This window comes from Lingula anatina, chromosome 2 (genome assembly GCF_051362555.1).
Source record: "Lingula anatina isolate TDL-2025a chromosome 2, LinAna3.0, whole genome shotgun sequence".
NCBI classification, from domain to species: Eukaryota; Metazoa; Brachiopoda; class Lingulata; order Lingulida; family Lingulidae; genus Lingula; species Lingula anatina.
Genome location: NC_141768.1, coordinates 46,142,271 through 46,159,740, shown reverse-complemented (window position 1 = coordinate 46,159,740; position 17,470 = coordinate 46,142,271). Strand labels below are relative to the sequence as shown.

The 17,470-nt window shown below is 35.6% G+C and overlaps 2 protein-coding genes across 3 annotated transcripts; both read left to right on the top strand.

Annotated features, from left to right (window-relative positions):
• Positions 1 to 420: 420 nt before the first annotated feature.
• Positions 421 to 9,116, top strand: LOC106161810 (uncharacterized). 2 transcript variants are annotated; one of them, XM_087005298.1, is made up of 11 exons: positions 421 to 818; positions 1,391 to 1,467; positions 4,729 to 4,756; positions 5,075 to 5,247; positions 5,677 to 5,834; positions 6,093 to 6,247; positions 6,767 to 6,863; positions 7,286 to 7,466; positions 7,763 to 7,919; positions 8,186 to 8,292; positions 8,576 to 9,116. In XM_087005298.1, the coding sequence occupies exons 2-11, from the start codon at positions 1,402 to 1,404 to the stop codon at positions 9,038 to 9,040; spliced, it is 1,587 nt and encodes a 528-aa protein (XP_086861424.1). In that variant the 5' UTR covers positions 421 to 818; positions 1,391 to 1,401; the 3' UTR covers positions 9,041 to 9,116. The 2 variants fall into 2 exon arrangements, with proteins under 2 accessions (XP_086861424.1, XP_086861425.1); XM_087005299.1 differs by having other exon boundaries at positions 422 to 597.
• Positions 9,117 to 9,880: 764 nt separating this feature from the next.
• LOC106161809 (mediator of RNA polymerase II transcription subunit 17-like) lies at positions 9,881 to 17,466 on the top strand. Its single transcript, XM_087003414.1, has 14 exons — positions 9,881 to 9,992; positions 10,336 to 10,518; positions 10,997 to 11,132; positions 11,407 to 11,587; positions 12,012 to 12,188; positions 12,741 to 12,871; positions 13,146 to 13,217; positions 13,512 to 13,571; positions 13,994 to 14,193; positions 14,671 to 14,727; positions 15,015 to 15,149; positions 15,629 to 15,743; positions 16,188 to 16,336; positions 16,668 to 17,466. Exons 1-14 carry the CDS (start codon positions 9,895 to 9,897, stop codon positions 16,876 to 16,878), a joined length of 1,905 nt encoding a protein of 634 aa, XP_086859540.1. The 5' UTR covers positions 9,881 to 9,894; the 3' UTR covers positions 16,879 to 17,466.
• The last annotated feature ends 4 nt before the right edge of the window (positions 17,467 to 17,470 follow it).

The following is a 17,470-nucleotide window of genomic DNA, read 5'->3' as shown; positions in this document are numbered from 1 at the left end:
AAGGACATAAACGCCCATACAAAAAAAGTAAGGGTGAAATAAAAATGCGTCAACGCGTGTAATTTTTAAATTGGATTCAGCCAATTTGAGTGAACGATCTGAATATTTTTATCGTATTAACATTGTATTGCAGGAGAGCCATAGTGGGCAAGTGCTGAAAATTGTGACGGATGTCAGAAAACTCCGCGCTTAACAGGTCTCCATACCCATAGAAGGTCCATATAAAGAAAATTTCTTTGTCCATATTTGTTGAATAACAGTGGACCAACCTGCTGACGCGACTTAAATATTCTGAGTACTTCCTGCGAGTACAAAGTCATTATGAAATTTCTTTTTCGCTCTTGGCAATGAGAACGCCGGCCCAAAATGCCACCTACAAATTAAGGTGTAATTGGACAGTCAACTGTCTGGCTTGCTGCCATGTAGTATTTGTACTACTGTCTTCTTGTGTCTCTGTCGCTCTAGGCGAGATAAATAGAGAATATAGTAATGTGTGGATCCTTTTGCATGAACACAATGATAATGATAAAAAGCGACACTGGTAGAACGATACGCAACGTGACTTTTGTATGAGTTACAAGAAGGACAAGAATGAAGGTCAGAAACATTGTCTCTCTCCTTTTCTTTCGGTAACAACCGTCCCCGCGAGCGACGCGCAGACATATTTTTTGGTTAAGAGTTTGTCAATATAAAGAACGTCGTGTTTGGAAGGCCATAGGTTGCGCTGGGGCGGGCGACTTCAGACAGCGTTCTCTTTCTAGAGGCGCCGCGTTAAAGCTTCCGTTTGTTCATTCCAAGCAACACGAGTTGCCTTCAAGGTAAATTGTAATGTATTCATTAACGTTTTCTTGACTACTTGAATAGAATTTGAAAATACTTGTTAACAAACGTATAGAAGTGTAAATGTTTTGTAGATCAGCCTTGCAGCTAAAAGTAAATATATAATTATCTATTATCTAACGTGTTATGTAAGATAAAGTTCAGTTAATTTTGGGTTTTTTTATTGTCAACACTACATTTAGTGTTCTTTGCGAACTTATGCTACTCAGATATACTGATGTTTTGAACTAAGAAGTTCATGCTTATTTTAATTTAATTAATTGGAAATCGTGATTTTGTGAAGGAAATCCTTTTCAAATTGGAGTTATTGTTTTCCAGGTGCCCACACCGCTCTTCCCAGAAAGAGTGAACTTTATTACATGAATGAAAGAAAGAAAAATACGATTAGAAGTTATTCATAGATTTATTTATTGTAAATAATAAAAATGGGACTTAAAGACGGGAACGTCTCGACATTTTTCTTCTCTAATGCATGGCGATGACTCTTAAATCCGAACATTATCATAACAATTTAATTAATGACCTATGCCAACTTTTATAATATTTTCAGCTTTCTCATAAATGTACAGAAACAGGATGAATTGTTTTAAATGGCGTTTACTTCTGGTGATGATCGCACTGACAAAGGTAAGGCGAAAGTGAATATTTAAAAGTATACTCTGTGCGTTCGAAAATATTCTAAGGTCGTGTTTTTTTAACATGAACATTTTCAAGCATCCTACAAAGCTAATTAACAACCATAAAACCGTCGATATTCCTCTCTAAAATGTCCGAGAGACACACCGGTATATATGAATTGTTTTTAGAAATTAGTTATTCGATTAAAAGCGTTACAAGACAACAAATCCAAATGTCGGCAAAGATTCATGTGTCGGAGAAATTTGCTTTTTTCCCCGGAGAAAGATAGATATGGCGAGAAAATGGAATATTGTAACGCTGAAATTATTGAGTGAAGAATAAGTTTTTCGAAAATTAAAGAGTGTTTTTGCTGCATTTTAGGTTGCGTTATTGTGAATTTCTCTTGTTTAGACAGCTTCTTGTATTTAAATACCGATTTTCCTTTTCCTCAAACTTTAAAGAATCATGGGGTGGGGTGGGGAGTTAACATTAAAAGAAAATTTAAGAACATGTGATTATGTATGGCATATGCTTGTATGAAATAATTTCATAGCTAAGTATTTTTTTTTCATCTAAGTATGTGTTCTCCCCTACCCTCCAACTGAGTGACATGAAATAAATCAACGAACAGTAACAAAAATGTTGAACAAACCTCAACATTCGTACTCTCTGACAACAGGGTCCGCTAACAATCTGTTACAAAATTATATCCTACAGGGTCCCTTTCTTCAATTTTGTATACTATTTTAGTGTGATACCAGAGGGTACAACAGTCGTGCGTGTCCTCGATGAAAACCAAATTTAAGTGAGGAGGTATTAGTGGTTTTTAGTCTAGCGTGATTTCTGATTGCTGTGAGGCAAATACATTTGATTCCAGGACAGGGCGGTGCTACAACTTCGTTAATACTTCAGGCGTGATTGAAATAAATCTTTATATCCAAATATATATGTTGTCATGTAATATTATTACTCATTGTCCCAAGAATGCTTCTGGTACTTACTATTGTCTGTTTATTTAGACCTTTTGTTTTCTCTTTTGCTGAAAGTGAAATGGGTAAATTAATTGATATATAGGAAATAAAGAACGAAATAAAATTAGCCGTCAATATCAATTTTCACAAAATCTCTTTAAAAGCAGTCATAATTGCTTTCTTATGTACAGACAAAGATTAATGAATATTAATAAAATACAAGTCGAATTCGAAAACCGTCTTGATCGGATCATTTTTCCTAAAGCTGTGCTATTTTCCTGCTTTTCATTTTTTTTTTCTTGAAGTTATGTATTTTTTTGTTAATTGTTCAATTTTCACATATTGGCAACACCAGGGTGTGACTTCGAACTATCGTGGGCCTGAAGACCTTTGGTAGTCACATTTTCTAAATATCTATATTACCTGCAGTGCATAATTAAAATTGGTCGTGTTTATGCTGTTGAGCATTATGTAATATTGCACCAGCGCGATTTGGAAAGTCAGCCTGATTGGATTCTTTTTCTAAAAGTAATTCATTTTTATTATGTAAATGTTTATTTTTCACACATTGGCATTCTCATGGTGGGACTTAGAACTCCCACGGGCATGAAGCCTTATGGTATTTACCTGTTCTGAATGTCCATGGTACGTAAAGTAGATAAATAAAAATTAGGGTGATTTTGCTTTAGGCATTATGTAGTATTTCATCAAAATTGACAAAATAACCTGTTTTGTGCATCATTATTTTCTGCATTATGTCTGTCAATTTAACAGCTTTGCTGCCTTGTTTTAATTGAGGGACATTATCAACGGTATTTGTTTGTTTTCCATTTTTATTCAAACTCGTTGTAGGAAGTGAAGGAACACGTGTCTTTCAACTTTAAAAGCTACCCTGCCCAAAACGCACGCGGGCCCATGCACGCACGCACACATACACACACACACACACACTTGTTAAGTAGTGTCAACACCATTGTAGACGGTACAATGCAGCTAAGATTATGTCTCTTCTTCAGTATGTGCTGGCATTTTAACGACCGCTGTCCTAGTGTAACCTTTCTCCAATTACCTGAAATTTACCAAGGAAACAGTTTTTTTGGCGTGTAAAGTGTAGTAATTTTCTGTCTTGACAGTTGTATACAGTATGTCGACATGATATCACATTAGAAGACGGATGTTGAAATACGCGTTTAAGATCTCCATACATCAGTGTATAACAAAACTTATAAAATAATTTTATTAATGCATAGACTATGCTTAATCAAGTTTATTCTGTACGTTAGAACCGTATGTCCGTATGGAACGTTGTGGTTAAAGCATTTCGACAAAGCAATTAAATGCTAAATAATAAAAACAATCTATAAGTTTCTAAATGAGAAAATTACAAAATAAATGTTTTGCTTGAGCTGTAAATCAAGCAATTTAGTCATCACAGCCCTAGTGGCAAGGCATGATAAATTCCTTCAGATAATGATAAATATTTAGTTGCACAAAGATTTCATAACTTCTTTTGGATATTCTCATATTATATTAAATAAGTCCACATTCATAGCAAATTAATATTACAAAAAGACTGACAGCATCATCGAACTCTTTCTTTCTTCAAAAGAAAAAAGTATGCAAAATGACAGAAAATAAAAAATGGCCTCTGTAAATTACCCAATCTTCGAAAATTACGCTTATATGTACCTAGCCCAAGGCACACCTGCCTTTTGAAGCACAGTTTCATCTTTGCGTCTACTTTTTGGCTGACTGGTTATTTCTTAGCGCATGCGAACCTGTTATCACCTCATTTTACACAGTGGTACGAGTTGGGAGGGAGCCAGCTGACGCCTTTATTAGATATACCTTTGACTTAAAAATCTAGCGGTGTTATTATTTGCACCTTTTGAATTTTGAAGTACTGCTCGGAGAATATGAAAAAAGATGATTGTTATTATTATGAAATTCTAGTATGATTTTCAACAAAACATTTCACAGACGTCAAGTTTGGGTATAAGTCTTACTATAGAGAAAATCTGGAGTTGGTCTTTTTATTTTTTTTTATTTTTTGCGTTGCACAGGGTATTTGAACGCTGTGAATGCAGCTTCTTAATAATTTCTTTCAGATTTTGAGCTACTTAATTCTTAAGTTTTAGCCGTCTTGCAAGAGTACAAATAATTTGAAAGCTTCCATAGTAATGGTATAGTATTCTACACAGGTTAACTTTTATTTGTTTGATTTTTTAATTAATATATTTACATTATATACCATATAATGTACGTATAAAGATGTCGTTATTCTTTGTTATATTTTTAGATTGTTGGTGCTGTTCTCTCTCCAGCAGGTAGGTAGGTAGGATACAACGCATCAAACATAAATAGTGAAGGCTTTTTGATAACCAGAGTATCAGATCGGACGCGCACAAACTCTCTACGTTTTCAAATAATAATATATGCCCATTTATGGGTTTGTACCTCATCGAAGTGGACATTCGAAAATAAAGAAGATAGCGCACTTCTTCACTGAAGTTAAGGACACTTAATCTTATCTTATTCTAACCATGCACATTAATATTAAGACTATCGTGTTAAAATTGAGACCGTGTTTCAGTAGAAAATACTGTTCAAATAGAATGAGACAGTCTTTTTTTTCATGTTTTTAGACTCCGAATCAGTCACGTGCTCCAATACAGGGCTATCAGTGGACGTGGTAAAACCGTCATCCTATTTCACTCCCTACGTTCAATATTACCGGGGAGACGCCGACTGCACAGTTACCTTGACATCTACTGACACCTATAGGATAACCTTTAACAGCCTCACTGCTTGTGGATTGGTTAAGTGTTTAGTTCATTATCATGAAATGTAGTTTGAAATTAGTCTGATTTTTAGATCTGATGCATGTCAGTTTCTTCATTTTCAGATATCCATGTTGACGGGTAAGTAGCGTCAGGGTACTTAACGTAGAACCAGCGCTCTTGGCTGAATTTCAAGATTACTCCTTTAACGTGTTCTGAGAATTTTTTACCACATGCTTAATGGTTTGTTTTCTGTAGCGCGATTTTACATTTTAAGACGACTCCCAATCGAAAAGACAACTGAACAAGGACTCCCATCCTTTATTTGCATTCGTTTACTTTTAATCAAGTAAGTAAACAAATCTAGTGAGATGTATAGTTTATTATTATTGTTATTTCAATTTATATATCAGTTATTAAGTTCGATTTCATAGTTCGATTTTGAAACCAACTTTAATTGTATTTAGTCTAGCAGTGGAGGAGGTGGCACTTACTCGACTACTGTAGTCGTACCAGTTCGCAGTGACGGCCTGGAAACTGCCTCAGACATCTTGAAATACGTCACATGTAACTTTCCTGGCACAAGAAGCATAGCTGCGGCCGCTAACGCCTTCGGCGTCAATCTGTAAGTTTTTTATTTTAATTCCTTGTTTTGTATACCGTATTTGAGAATTATATTTTGTAAATTTAAATTGTCAAGGAATTGCTTTAAATACTATCCCAAGCTTTGAAGACAGTGTTGGACAGCCTGATATTAATAGATGAGAGGTTCGGGTAAAAACAGGCATACCTTTTTGAAACCTTTTGTGAACCTTTGTAAAAGTTCTCTGCCGATGTTTTGCAATGTCCAACCCCTCTTTGACCCAATTACAATTTTCATTAGTGCCAACAATCCATCCAACAATATCAGTAATACGATCCGAACACCAGGGGTCCGAGTTCTGGTCCTGAACGCCAACGACGTCCCCTTGGCCAGTGGCCAAACTGTCACTTTGGGAACAGAGCTTGAACTGCGCTTTGAACTCACAGACGACAGCGGTAAGTATATATAGGATCATTTTTTCTGCATTTTGATAGAAGTAAAAATGCATTGGGTTGGGTTCATTTTATCGACAGCATCTTAAAAATATCCCGTTTTCCATCTCGCTGATTTTTATGAACTTTGATAAAGATCTATTCTTTTGGTTTGAATAGGACGTTCCTACCCCTCTGTTTTATTCGCAAACTAAAAAGGCAAACAAAAAGGTATAGAGACGATAACACATGGTTTATCTGTATTTTTTAAAAATCTGTTTGGTATTAGTCTAATAGCGACATTTTTGCCTGCAATCCGGTCTACATGTTGTATATTATATCTTCTTCTGACAATTTGCAGTTGGAATTTTATGCTAATTTCTACTAAGGTAGTAATAAAAACATTTAAAAATGTCCATTAATAATGCAGCAGACTAGATATAATTATTGTAATGATGATAATTAGATAGATAGTTAGATAGATAGATAGTTAAAACAAGGTATTGTGCAAAATTATATGTCGTTCTTACAATGATTTTGCAGATGGCGTATACGGTTCCATTAAAGTTGTCCATGTGTATGTGGCTCCAACCAGCGATGAATCCGACTCTGAGAGTAAACAACTTATAGACGACGATGGGTAGGTCAAACCCAAACTCGGCGTGCAGCAGATAAACTAGTATAGTAACTCAAGTTCAATTATTGTACATCTTATATTGTGTGCTTAAGTTTCAGCAACGTTTTGACAAAGGGTTAAATCGCTCAGTAAAATGATCATTATAAGTCTATTATTGTTGAATTAATTGAGTAAAATCAAGTGTTTAGGGTCTATTTGTTGTTATCAAATTTGTCTCGCTTCGTCTTTGTCTTCCGACAAACAAAAACAAAGCTTTTGAACCATCTAGTTCATTTAGTTCTATATTCAGTACTGTATAAGCCCATGGAACGAAAACCAAATATACTGCTCACTGAACAACTCATTTGCAAAATATACCTCGTGTTGGACAATATTGAAAGAAATGTTGATTTTCAAAACCCATATAAACAGACGTTTCTTTATAGCTGCCCATTGGATACCAGTCTTCTCCAAGCGGTCACCAAACTAACAGACGGCACTCCAACCGCCAATGCCAGGACGGCCCATGCTGACTTTACCGCTTTTAAGTTTTCATCATCCAATCAGGTTTACTTTCGCGCAACAGTTCTCGTCTGCCCGTATTTCAATGGAACATCCTGTGAACCGGTAAAGTTGCAAAAGTGTATACACTCCTTGTGAAATGTTTACCTCAAACGCTCTGTAGGGTATTTTAACTTCAAGTTGCCTTACAAATTCTAGCTGTTCTTTTCTTCTGTTTTCTGATCATTGAAAATTTTGATAAAAAAAATTGATAAAAAAGTCCCAGCGCAGGGCATTTTAATTTTAGGCCTACAACACTTGAAAAGTGGGCTTTCCACAAGACCACATTTTAGCATTTTCGTGGCCTTTTTCCTATTTTCAGATTACATTAGTATTTTAGTATTGCTGTTTCATTAATCTAGGCTTCATGCTCTGGCACCACAAGCGGATACGGCAGAAAGCGCCGCGAGATCGATATTGTTACCTCCAATGGCAGCACCACCATATCGACTACAGAGATACACGCGACAAACGTGATTAATGTGCGGACAAGCAGAACCGGCATAGACGACACTGGCGGTTAGGATTACTTGTGCATTAACGCTTCGTTTGATAGAAAAATATAGACGATTCGAATTAGTTAATATGATTGCTAGCCATCGTGATGTTTATGGTTGTGCTGTTAATGCTGCTTATGATTATAATCATTATAATGATATTAATAATAACAATAGTAAATAACTTAATTTACAAAGGGCTGCATAATGCATCTCTCTCTCTCTCTCTCTCTCTCTCTCTCTTATCACACAAAACCCACAGTGTCCAAATATTTTTTGACATTGCAGGTCAGACCGGATTCTGCCTTAGTACTCCGGGCTTTGCTGCTGCCGCTAGTGTTTTTATCGCCACAGCTCTGTGCTGTGTTATCCTCTTCGTTTGTTTGGTTGTTACGGTGAGTGTTCAAGAGAATTTGTCCAACATCTTCATGACATGAAAATAGGTTCTCTCATAATAATAATAATAATAATAATAATAATAATAATAATAATAATTATTATTATTATTATTTGATTTCTTAAGATAGGTGTTACAGTACACGAAATTCTCGAGAGATTAAGAGATAAGGATATAATTTTTTCAAACACCCTTTGTCTATTATTCTTACGTTCAGTAACATGTTTTTGACCTAATGTTCTACCATGCTAGATAGGGGCAACATCGACTTCTTATTTCAGATTCACCGAAGAAGACGACAAAATGAGAAAAAAATCGAGAGGCCAGCAGAATCTGATTCGGTTCATGAAAACAAATGTTATTTCCCAGAACAGAAAAGTATCTCTCCCCCTTCGCTGGAGCCACTGGGTAATCATATTAACTGTCATCAGCAGCAGCAACCGAAATTACAACAACAACAACAGCAGCAACAACGCAATATCCACCATCGTCACCACCATCGCAGCAACAAACAACTTCAGGAAAAAGAACAATTAAACAACTGTGTGATTCATTGCCATTATCAACGGCAGCCTACCGATTGGCAAGTTTCAGAGAAATCGGCAGATCCGACACCGAGGGCCACTGGAGAGGCGCCGTGGCACAGTTTTGAGAGTTTGGACACCGAAGTGAAACAAATTCCAGGCTTTACGTCATTGGCAGACCAAAGGAACGCCGCATTCCGCCATTCTAACTTGAGCTTGTGATTATTTTAACCATACTTTTATCATTGACATGTAAATACATGTTGCTTTTGTAATAAAATACTTTGTCTGTATAAAATTGGTTTCTTTTCGAAACATTTTAACGCCCCTCTTGTTATTCTATCCCGTGATCCTTCGAAGTAAAGTTGCAATGAACTTCAGAGTAACCTGAGCGCAAAATCAACGCTGAATACAATGCTAACCTAGGCGTTTGGTATCTCTCATTCACAATACTAATAATATGTGAACCGAGTAACTACATATCTTGGCATTCCTCGTCCTATTTTGCCCCGCTTCGGTCAATTTTAGTGTGCATCAAAATGACTTGAAAATGCGCTATCTGCTATCTGCTACACACAAATGTCAGATTAGTTCCCAATGTACTTTGATATTGGAACTCAGTGAGAGTAAAAAAATCAGAGTAAAACCAAAACAGATAAAAATTGAAATGTAAAATCATTGATCAATCTAACCTGCAGTGACTCTATCTCCACGACACTATATAAAGCAAGAACATGGCAGCGTCTAATCATAAACAGAAAAGCGTATTCGTAGCTTAATGATGTGATGAATGTGTATATAATGTTTTTCTACCAAGAAAAAATATTTGAAAAAAAAAAATAAAGTAGGCCTATAGAAATTAGAGGGAAGAGAGAAAAATAGAAAAAAAATTAAAATCCCCCCTGTTTATTTGAAATTAGATTTTTTCATCTTAATTCTTGTCTGACCTATAAATCAATTTTTTTCATCGACATGTAACCGTATCTTAACAAGGTTTTTGTACTGCAGCGCTGAGGATTTGGACTGTCTTGATTTTTTTCTATACGGATGTCAGTATTTACCCATTTCATGCATGGATGAACAAAACTATGGATAGTGTGCCGGTCAGCGTAGAGACAATTTCGGAAAATCAGATCCAAGAAATTGGACTGGATGGCACAGAATTTTACGTCCAGTAAGTAAAATGTTTGCCAAATGGTTTATATAGTGGATCTGCACATTAAAAAACGTAAAATAGGAGTGCTCAGGGTGCAAGTTCCAATTTCCGTTTCCAAAGTTTTCGGGCTGTTTCAAGAGTAACACTACTAGAATTTTTCTTTTAGTCAATAGTGGAAGATGTAATTGATTTTTCAACGCAAGCAATCAAGATAATATGCTTTATCATTGTTGCCATGGCGATATATATTTTAAATATTTGAATGTATGTAACCAACTATCAGCATTGTGATCATACGACTCTCTTTTTGAAAAAAAAATGTTTGCTCAGTCAAAATTTCCTGCTTCATTACTCCTTCCAGGCCACTTTCTATGTCAGAAAACCTGACCAAGTTGGCACATAAGATTGACTTCTCCAAAGATGAAAGTGAAGAGAAAGGGAAACCCACCTCAGAGGGAGAGACAGAAATCACAGAGGAAGAGAAAGCCCTGGCTAAGTTCCAGCCTTCACTGTGGCCTTGGGACTCAGTCAGGACTAAACTCAAGTAAGTCAGTGGACAGGGGCAGATTCAGAGATATTTTCTTACAGTCTTCCAAATTATCTTTGTTACCATCCATCCTTTTTGACTGTCTTCTGACAGAAAAAATAGATACCTGTAAATGTAAACTTAAAAATCTGACAGTCTTCCGGAAGACCCAGAAGACGGCCAAAATCCGCCCCTGAGTGGGGGTGAAAACACTGTCTGATTTCATATCAGATATTATAGTTGCTTTCAAAAGTAAGGACTAAATAATATGAGATACTAAATTACATGTAGTTTGTAGTTGGTTATGTATTGTGTGATTAATTTTATAATTTTAATAATTTTTATTTCATTATTTTGAAGTACTTCCTGTTATTAGTATCAGTGAACTTGACATGAATTTGTGATACTTGACTTGGTCTCAGGATACATATGTCTGTGAAACCATTTAAAATTTTCAAGCAAAGACTACTATTTAGGTGTATTATGTTTATCACAGGAATTCCCTGACAGAGATGAGTGTGTTACTCGATGTATTAAACATAGCCAAGGAGAGAAGATACATGGTGCTAGACCCTGTACAACAAGAGCCTCCTGAACAGAGGCCAGCAATGCTACTCATGGCTAAGAAAAAGGTATGATATGATAAAAGGTATCTTTCTTAAATATACATATGATGCAGTGGTTGTAGATCTGGTGTTTAAAGTTTTAGTTTTAATACTTGCATTTTCCTATATCTCGTGTAGATTGCGTGGAACTTCTAAGAGGTGTGTTATTAATTGTGTTGTGAATTTTTCCACAGATGTTTTGAAATACTTTTTAATGACATTGGTCTGAATACCAGGTAATACACTTTTGATTGAATAAGATGATTTCTTTTATTAATTTTCCCATTCTATCACTGTATAGGGTTTACAAGAGGCTGCCAGCATCTTACTGGAAGGAGCTGAAAGGTTAAGGAAATCTCAACAAGAAAAGAACCAAAACCGAGGTCAGCCTGATTTCCACACTGAGCTGAGAAAATTGAGACAGCACTGGAGGCTGAAGAAAGTGGGGAACACCATACTGGGGGATCTTAGCTACAAGTCTGGTGAGATGCTGAATACACTGAGAGAGAGGGAGAGAGAGAGAGTTTGCTATTTATAGGTTAAGAAGTAGAAGTACTGTTTAAAATATATTTTGCATCATCAGCAGAATAAAAGCTTTTGTTGAGTTTTTTTTTCATATTTAAGCATGCTTTGTTAAATGAGAAAAGAATAAAATGAACTGATGGTCCATTTGTGGTGTGTATTGAGGTTAGTATGGTTCCTTGCAGACTACCATTCATCTAACAGTGGAACAAAACTGCTTTGGTATAACATGATTTGAATACTTATTTTTTACCATATCACTTTTGAATTTTAAATTATGAATCATAAATGGGCTTCCTTCTTTCTAGCTGGTTCCAGGATTTTTTTACCATATCACTTTTGAATTTTAAATTATGAATCATATGTGGGCTTCCTTCTTTCTAGCTGGTTCCAGGTTTTGGCAGAGTGGGACATTTGAGGTGATCAAAAGTGACCTGGACGAAGACCCCCCTCCAGCACCCCCCAGTAAGGCTCAGCTCCCCAGGAGCCCCCTCAGAGTAGTGGTGCCCAGTGAACTGGATGGTGTGGCCTACATACAGGTGGCGCTGAAGAGAGCAGCTGGTATGTAGGTTAACCAGGATAGGCTATCTGTCATCTAGAAATTCAGTTATATTGATTTATTTTAATGTTAGATCAACCATGTAATGTTGAATCATATATATTTTTTGCTGGAAGACTTTAACACAAATTTCAGCTTTCGTTGACTTCATATATTTTTGGTATATATTTTATATAAAATTTCCTGACTTCATAACCTTTGCCGCAAAGTTCTCTGGTACAGCTGATACACAGTTTAGTACAGATGAGTTAGCAATATAACATTAGTAATCCACATTTCTAATGCTGCTGATTATATTTGTCTTGTGCCCTAAATTGTGTCTGAATCAAAATTTACTAGTCAGTAGAAGAAAATCAGAAATTATGGAAAATCTAAAATGGTCATTAAATTTTCCAATTGTCTGATCCGACTAGTAACTTTGAAATACCCAATGCCCTATCTACAAGTTAATTGCCAGTGGCTTATGTTGCAGAAAGCTTCAATAATCATACCCCATGATACGATGCAGAGTATAGTACAAATAATTATGCTTTAAAATATTATCTTTATTTCAGATTCTGCAGACTTTATGAGTGCCAATGTGACTATGCCCTCCAGTTCAGCAGGTATACCCGAGGATGCCCCCTGGCAGAGAAAATTGGAAGCAGCACAAAATGTGATATTTTGTAAAGAATTGTTTGCACAGGTAAGCTGTACAAGGTTGCCAACATTTATCTTCTCATAATGTATGTATCTGTTATTGTTATGATTGATAATGTTATGTTTTGTTATTATTTGTTGTTGATATCTTTTTAGTATGTAAGGAACAGATATATGAAACAAATGATTGGAAATAAAATAAAATTTGATAGAGTGACAGTAAAAAAAGTTCTTGATATGTGTAAGATCTTTAAACTTCAAGGTTGCAAACTTTAAACCCTTAAACATTGCTTTCAATATTGCTTTCTATTTTGACGTAGCTGGCAAGAGAAGCAGTGCAGTCCCAGTCCAAGATACCAAACATTGTAGTAGGCAACCAAATCATAGTGCCTGTAAGTATGACATGCTCTATGGATAGATAATTAAGTGTTATCTAAGAATACAATTTATTTTCAAAATATATCGGAAAACAGTCCCAGATAATTAATAGACTAGTAGACAACCAAATCTTGCTGGCAGTGAGTACACTGTAACATTTTGCTATAACATTGTCATTTTCATTGAAACAGAAATTAAACATTAAATTAATTGTTGGTCTAGAGATTGTTTTTTCCATGTCTCACAACTGAAGTGGCAAATATAATAATTTTATTTATAATTTATAATAATTCTTATTTTTATTTAAGCTTTTCCCAGGCATTCAACTGACTGTGACATTGAGTCACATTACAGGAAGGGAGAAAAGGGTAAATAGAATGATCTTGATATTTTCTTCATTTTCAAGAAACTACCACTTTTTTGTCACAAAGAAAGATATTCATAAAAAATGTTTATTTCATAAAATTTTCTTCAAATTTGAGTACATATAATGGTGATCTTGTCTTCGAGAAGGCCATTTCACACCCCTCCCCCCAAAAAAAATAAAAATAATCTCTGTTACAAATTTGACTATATATAGGTTAACTTTTTCTTTTTTGTGAAATCCCAATGTGAAAATGAATTCCCAAATGTAACAAAAATGAAAATTTACATAGTCTTAGATCTTAAAATTATTATCTGTGCCATCAAAACAGATATCACAAACAACTGCATATTTTGAAGAACTGTTGTACCAGTTATTCTCAGCACCATATAAAATAAATGCCATATATCTGCCAAAATTTTCCAGACCCCAGGTCTCCATCACAAACAGGTCCACAACCAGGTGTTGGAGCACTCTCTGCACCAGTTACTGAGGGAGATGCACCATAAGAACATCCACCACCCCATGCCCCACCCCGTCACTGCCTCCCTGGGGGTCAGCAAGAGGCGGCGGCTGGCTGGACCACAAGCCTTCAGCAAACAGGAGTTATCTGACATGATGGAAAGGTATGAGGTGTTTGTAGTTTTAATAATCATACTGTTTGTTTGTAGTTGAAGTGGTCACACTCAAGCGCTATGGTAAATATAAAAAAATGTAAATAAACCTGAGTTTTAAGTGTGATTATTCTGACTAGACTGAATGTGTGTGAAGCTGTAACCAGAGAAACTTGAACTAGCATGTAGGAAATTTATGTTAGTTTCTATATATTATCATGTGAAAAATTCAGTTTGAAGTACTGTTCTGGAGTGAGGCAATTTTTGCTCTTAGTTTTGTACAAGTTAGAGGCAGCCTTGTTTGATTATCAACCTTTATTCCTCAGTGGGCCAAAAAGGAACCCATAAAAATTGAGCACATGGATTGATGTAACATATGCCATTTTAGCCCTACTGAAATCTGGGTAACAGTTCTCCTATTAAATGTGCATTTTGTTATGAATTGGTGACTCACCCTGTTATTCATTTATTTATTTCTTCCTTTAACAGTGAATCTCTGCTGGACCAGATTATAAACCAGGCCAAACACATGATACTAAGGTCCAAGTGAGTGCTTGTTTTTATTTTGTTGTTTTTATGTCTACCTCATGGCTGTGTAACCAAAGCACATGTTATAACAAAAAAATGAAAAAGGCACAGGCCTCATAAAATTGAGTTTTTTTTTCATTTTGATTCAATATATATAATTCAACCAGCAATTTGATTAGATCTGGATGAAACCAACATAATCATCTCTCAATCTCTTTTTTCCAAAAGAAAAACATTTTGATACTCCATTGGTGAAAATTGTATAGAACCCACATAAAGACAAACCTATGATTTTTTTCCCAAAGAACTATGCAGCTGATTGACCATTTGACCAGAACTCTTCAGGACCCACAGTTGATGGCTCACTGGAACACCACCAGTACAGCTACACAGGCCTCATGTAGAGTGGACATCACTTCACTGGGGTATGAGAGTATCAGGTACAGTAAATATTATTTTCTGCATGTATAGCTTCATATATTTGTTTTATTTTGTTCGTTTAATTTGATGTCAGCACATTTACAATGACCCAACAAGAGTGTAATACATATTGAAGAATTACAATGCAATATGAACAGTTATTTGCCATTCCCTCAAGGTATGGCTTGTTGAAGGTAAAAGACGAAAGTCATAAACAAGCATGGCTAGCAAATTTATAGCTGATTCACATAGTAATAAAAATCACTGAAGCAGTAATTTACACTTGATAAGGGCCAACAATTATTTTATTGGTAAAAGCTGAAATATATTTAAAAAAAAAAGAAAAAAAAAAACTACAGTAGTAAATCATTCACAAAAGAGGATTATTTTCACTATATGATAATGTTATAATGTCAACAGTACCAACAACTACACAAACTTCTGGTAGCATGGAAATCTGATCACTTTATGTGATAAATTTTTATTGTTTTCCCCCCAGGACTTCCTTCTATCTGACAGTTGGAATGGAGTCAATAAAAGCAGAGTGTAGGGATGGACGCATAATCACACTGTCATATGAACAGGGAGAGTTACGAGACTTAGTGCTTTCTCAGGTCTGTGATGTTTGCCATTTAAATTGTTGCATAAACTGTTATTCTTCAGATTAACACACACATAATGAAATAAATTCAAAAACGAATAACAAGAATAGAGTTAAAATAAAGCATCTTTGTGTCTTGTTTTACCTTGTTATTTTGAAATTTGTGAATGAGGTATACACACAGAAGAAGCTAATTGATAAAGCAATTATCAAGACTTTTTCATAACAGTTGTTAAATTTGCAAGCAAATGATTGAAATACTGTTTAACTCCTCAGCAAATATTTATTTTTGCTCCAATAAGCTTCACAACTGGGTAATTTTGTGAGATTTTCTTCTACTGTTAATCTGTTTATTACTCTGCCAATAATAATGATTTTTCTCTGTGAATTGATTTGCTAAGAATGTTTTACAGAATATCAGCAAGTATACAATAATCACATTCATATTTGCCATCAGATGTACCAGCACCAGGTGACAATGGCTCAGCACCTGTGTAAGTTATTAGGCTGGCAGGTGCTCTCCAGCAGTCTGCACCTAGGGCTGGGGAACATGGAGCCCCTGGGGAGCTACTCTAGTATTATGATGGCATCCCCCTCAGGTCAAAGGTGAGTTCAAGGTCAGGGTCAGGGGGGTATGGTCTGGGTGAAAGGCTACATATTTTGTCTTCCTTGTGCAATATGATCACCTACACCTGAACGCCTTAAGTAGGGCCAAGAGCATTGTATGAGGAAAAGTGTTATTTCCATCTGTACATTTTTCCAGCATTATGTAAAGGTTACTTCATTATAAATATTTGTTCAGATTTTCACTTAGTCTATTTTTTTTTTAAATTTCTCACTTCTGTGAGTGAATGTTCAATTTCACGTGGTATTCAGAAACTTGGAATCCAGTGACCCCAAGTTGCAGTACATTAATGAGTATATTTTTTCCATTCAGAGTGCTGTCTATAAAAACTGGCCCAACCACGGGATCCATGGTGTATGTACAGCATTGCCCTAGGAGAGGGGAGGAGAACAACAGCAAAAACATTGTGACAGACCCCAAATGGAATTGCCTAGGGGGAGAATTCCAGAGCATCAACTATCAGAAAGTGGAAGGAAGGAACTTTGTTAGTAAAATTGAAACTTTAATGGCTTCCTTACCATGACTGGTGTTCATGATTGAAAAAAAATTGATTTACATGACAGCAGGCTACAGAATGCCCCTGTTAGTTTTAAAAAGTGCAGAATGGAGATTTCTGGTTGGTGTTCTTCAATTTGATGTCCAGAACAGCTTGTCATGTTGAAGATCCAGCAGAATAAACTGATTTTAAGCTTTAATGCATTTAATACCATGTTCATTATGGATTACCAACCAGAAAACAAAATTGTATTGTGGCACAGGAACAAGGGGGTATTCCTTGAATACCATCATGTGGTAAATAGGTCTCATTTGTTTGACTGTGGAGATTGGAAGTGTATATCCAATATTACACTTCTCTACATAAAAGTATTGAACCAACTTCAACCACGAAATCTCAATGTCATACGTGATTCCAGGCACTGTGAACAAGTTAAATATAAAATAATAACATATTGGAGTCATTCATTTTTTTGAAGATTTCAGCAATGTCATTTGTGAAGGAAATCACAAAACAGCAGATTTTGCTGGAAAAAGTTTTGTATGTGCGATGTATGTATGCATGTATGTATGTACGATCATGACCAATATATATACAAATAAAACTCAAAACAAATGTG